The sequence below is a fragment of the Colobus angolensis genome, unplaced genomic scaffold (assembly GCF_000951035.1).
Source record: "Colobus angolensis palliatus isolate OR3802 unplaced genomic scaffold, Cang.pa_1.0 Scaffold677, whole genome shotgun sequence".
NCBI classification, from domain to species: Eukaryota; Metazoa; Chordata; class Mammalia; order Primates; family Cercopithecidae; genus Colobus; species Colobus angolensis.
In genome coordinates, this window is record NW_012120454.1 from 14634 (window position 1) to 19161 (window position 4528).

Here is a 4528-nt window from a genome sequence, read left to right on the forward strand (position 1 = left end):
TAAATAATTTTATCTAGTTTTTTGAGACAGGGCCTCCCTGTCACCTGGGCTGCAGTGCAGTGGCAAAGTCATAGCTCCCTGCAGCCTCAACCTGTCGAGTCAAAATGATCCTCTCACCTCAGCCCCCCTAGAGGCTGGGTCTACAGACGCGTACCACCACGCCTGGCTCAGTTTTTTAATTTTTTGTAGCAATGGGGTCTCACTATGTTGCCCAGGCTGGTCTTGAACTCCTGGGCTCAAGGAATCCTCCCACCACAGCCTCGTGAGTAGGTAGGACCACAGGCACACACACCAACGCACAGGCCTGATTTTGTTTTCGGTTTTTGTAGAGATGAAGTCTGCGTAACATGTATGTATCTTAACCTAGAGGATGCTACGTCAACTGAAATAAGCCAGGCAGAGAAAGATACCACAGGATCTCACTTACATGGAATGTAAAACTGTTGCACTTAGTCAAAGAATACAAGATTTAAGTCAGGGCCAGGTGTGGTGGCTCATGCCTGTCATCACAGCAGTTTCGGAGGCCGAGGCAGGCGGATCACCTGAGGTCAGGAGTTTGAGAACAGCCTGGCTAACATGGTGAAACCCTGTCTCTACTAAAAAATACAAAAATTAGCCGGGCGTGGTGGCGTGCACCTGTCGTCCCAGCTACTCGGGAGGCTGAGGCAGGAGAATGGCGTAAACCCAGGAGGCAGGAATCGCTTGAACCCGGGAGGCAGAGGTTGCAATGAGCTGAGATCATACCACTAGGCTCCAGTCTGGGTGACAAAGTTAGACTCCGTCTCAAAAAAAAAAAAAAAGACAGGGTTTTTCCATGTTGGCCAGGCTGGTCTCGAACTCCTGACCTGAGGTGATCCACCCGCCTCGGCCTCCCAAAGTGCTGGGATGACAGACGGGAGCCACCGCGCCCGGCCTTGCCCTGAAATTTTTAGACCCGGAAACGTTTCTCCCCATCGTCACCTCTTACCTTCCCCTGCCCACCCAGGGACAAAGCTGGCGGCTATGGGATCCAGGCCCTGGGCGGGATGCTGGTTGAGTCTGTGCACGGAGACTTTCTGAATGTTGTGGGCTTCCCGCTGAACCACTTCTGCAAGCAGCTGGTGGAGCTGTACTACCCACCCCGCCCGGCGGACCTGCGGCAGCCCGTCCAGCACGACTCCATCCCGGCAGTGGACACTTTCGAAGACCTCGGTGATGTGGACGGGGGCGGCGCGGAGCCTGCTCAGAGGGAGACGGGCAGCCGCCATGAGAAGGCCGAGGCGGGAGCGGCCGGACAGGCCGCGGCAGAGGCTGAGTGCCACAGGACCCGGGCGACCCTGCCCCCGTTCCCCACACGCCTCCTGGAACTGCTGGACGGCTTTAAACTATCAAAGGTACCTGTGTCTGTCTCCTCAGGTGGCTGTGTCACAAATAACCCCACACACTCGGCTTCAGTCAACAGTCCTGGAGGCTGGCGGTCTGAGGTCGAGGTCTCTCAGGGCCACGCTTTGTCCGAAGGTTCTAGGGGAGGATCTTTCCTGCCTCTCCCAGCTCCTGGGGGCTCCAGGCGTCCCTGGGCTTCTGGCCGCATCGCTCCAGTCTCTGCCTCCGTCTCCACGTGGCCTCCTCCTCTGTGTCTGGGTCTCCTCTTCTGTCTCTTACAAGGGCACCTGTCATTGCATTTAGAGCTCAGCTAATCCAGGGTGATCTCATCTCAAGATACTCAACTGAATGACACCTGCAGAGACCTTCTTTCTAAATGAGATTCTATTCACAAGTCTACGGGTTAGGACATGGACAGATCTTTTGAGGTTACTGTCCCAACCCATTGCAACTGTGTGTGGTTCCTTCTTGAGGCTCTAGGGGAGGATCCTTCCTGCCTCTCCCAGCTCCTGGGGGCTCCAGGTGTCCCTGGGCTTGTGGCCGCATCACTCCAGTGTCTGCCTCCGTCTGCACGTGGCCTCCTCCTCTGTGTCTGTGTCTCCTCTTCTGTCTCTTAGAAGGACACCTGTCATTGCATTTAGGGGACATGCAAAATCCCAAATGCAAAATATTAAAAATCTATTTTGAGGTCCTTCATGTAATTGAATCCACTAAAGACCCTATTTCGGAGTAAGGTCCTATGCAAAGGTTAGGGGGTTCTGGGAGTGAGGACATGGACAGATCTTTTAGGGATCACCATTCAGCCCATTGGAGTTGTGTTTGGTTCCTTCTGTGGAGGCTCTAGGGGAGGCTCCTTCCTGCCTCTCCCAGCTCCTGGGGGCTCCAGGCGTCCCTGGGCTTATGGCCGCATCGCTCCAGTCTCTGCCTCCGTCTCCACGTGGCCGTCTCCTCTGTGTCTGGGTCTCCTCTTCTGTCTCTTACAAGGACACCTGTCACCAGATTCTGAGGCCTCCCTAATCCACTGACTCCAACTCATCTGAAGTCCCCTAGCTTGAGACGCAGTCTGGCTCTGTCGTCCAGGCTGGAGTGCGGTGGCGCCATCTCGGCTCACTGCAACCTCCACCTCCCGGGTTCAAGCGATTCTCCTGCCTCAGCCTCCTGAAGGGTTTCGCCATGTTGGCCAGGCTGATCTCGAACACCTGACGTCAGCCAATTCACCCACCTCGGCCTCCTAAAGTGCTGGGATTACAGGCGTGAGCTACCACGCGCCGCCTGAGGCCCCGTCTTTCACCCGTGCTGCAGGTCTGGGCTCCCAGGGTCCCCTCACGGCGCAGAGCAGACTGAGAAGGCATGCAGCCTTCCCAACACCAAGGGTCCCTTACAGGGCATCCTCTGGGAAGCAGAGGTGGGGATGTCGGGTGCAGGAGGGGCGCAGGCTTTGGGGAGAGACGGGGGACCGGGCTGACACCTCCTGTCATTCATCATCATCAGGAGAGAGAACATGCGGTGAATAAGGAATAAAGGTGGTTACGGCACATTCCATCTGTGTCTCCAATTTACCGAGTGGTGATTCTTAAATCACCACCAGATGCATTATAAACAACAGGCGTTGATTCTCCCACAGTCCTGGAGGCTGGACGTCTGAGATCCAGGTGTGGGCAGGGCTGGTTCCTCCTGAGGCCTCTCTCCTGGGCTTGGAGACGCCGTCTTCTCCCTGTGTCCTCACAGGGTCGTCCCTCTGTGTGTGTCTGTGTCCTCATCTCTTCTTATAGGGACCCCAGTCCTATTGGATTAGGCTCCACCCAAATGACCTCATTTTACCTGAATCACTTCTTTCAAACCCTGCCTATAAATACCGTCACATCCTGACCTGAGGGACTGGGGGTATTAGGGGTTCAACATACGGGTTTTGAACTCAGCCCATATCTGCAGCACATTGACTTTTATACCATGGGCTGGTTTTTCTGCATGATATTCCTTGATGTGCTTTTACCTTGTGTACGCCTTGTTTTATAGCTGGAGACTTGATCCTCCGGATCCCCACCGCTCTCTGTAAAAGAAGGCTCAGTGGCCCCGTTGAATACTTTTCGACAACATTGGCCTGCATCTTTTGGGTCTGTGGGAGTCAAAATTACTTGACAAGTGACTTCGTGAGTCTCTCTGCGCTTGTTTTTTTAACAGGCCCTGCTCACTGCTTGCAAGCTGAAGGTGTTTGATTGGTTAAAAGATGAGGCACCCCAGAAGGCTGCAGATATTGCCAGCAAAGTGGACGCCTCTGCGTGTGGAACGGAGAGGCTTCTGGACGTCTGTGCTGCCATGGGACTCCTGGAGAAGACAGAGCAAGGTGACAGGACCCAGCGGGTTTTGCTCTGAGGATCTTTACAGGTAGACATCACTGAGGGAGGGTGACCTGGAGCCCGGGCAGAGCGAGGACGGAGGGCCAGACCTTCTATCCCTCTGCCCTCAGGAACGCTGCTTTTCCCAGAAGGGTGAGAAGCAGAGGGTGAATGAGAGAGGGGGAACAGTGGTGGCCGTGAGCATGCCGCAGAAGTGTGACGTCCTTACAGGCTCTAGTCTCAAAGGGGCTGTATCAGTCCATGTTCTCCTGAGAAACAGAACCGAGTAGGGTACACACATTAATTTACTTGCTGATTGATTTTTAGGGACAGATAAGGTGGGTGGACGGGCAGACAGATATATAGATAGATGATAAATGCGTAGATACCTTGATATAGATTGACGATACAGAGATGATAGATACACAGATGATGGGAAGAATTGATAGATATATGAATGGATGGATGGATGGTGGATGGATGGATGGATTGATGGTAGGTGGATAGATGGATGGGAGGAAGGATGAATGGATGGATGGACAGATGGACCGATCAATGGATGGATAGATGGATGGGAAGGTGGATGGATTGGTGGATCAGTGGATGGGTGGATGGACAGATGGATTGATGGATACATGGATGGATAAATGAAAGGGTGGGTAGATGGATGGATGGATTGATGAATCAGTGAATGGGTGCATAGATGGGTGGGTAAGTGGATGGATGGGTGGATGGATGAGTGGGTGAGTGGATGGATAGATGGATGGATGTGTGGATGGAAGGATGTGTGGAAGGATGTCTCGATGGAGGGGTGGATGATTGGATGGGTA

General features: G+C 53.7%; 1 protein-coding gene across 1 annotated transcript in view; it reads left to right on the top strand.

Annotated features, from left to right (window-relative positions):
- The window catches only part of LOC105500635 (N-acetylserotonin O-methyltransferase-like protein), a gene marked incomplete at its 5' end in the record, with an annotated part of 25991 nt that overhangs the window by 8058 nt on the left and 13405 nt on the right, over nt 1–4528 (top strand). Inside the window, 3 exons of the mRNA XM_011926219.1 lie at nt 986–1373; nt 3544–3723; nt 3830–3914. Of these exons, the coding sequence (XP_011781609.1) occupies nt 986–1373; nt 3544–3723; nt 3830–3914 (653 nt within the window). The remainder of the gene's footprint in view (nt 1–985; nt 1374–3543; nt 3724–3829; nt 3915–4528) is intronic.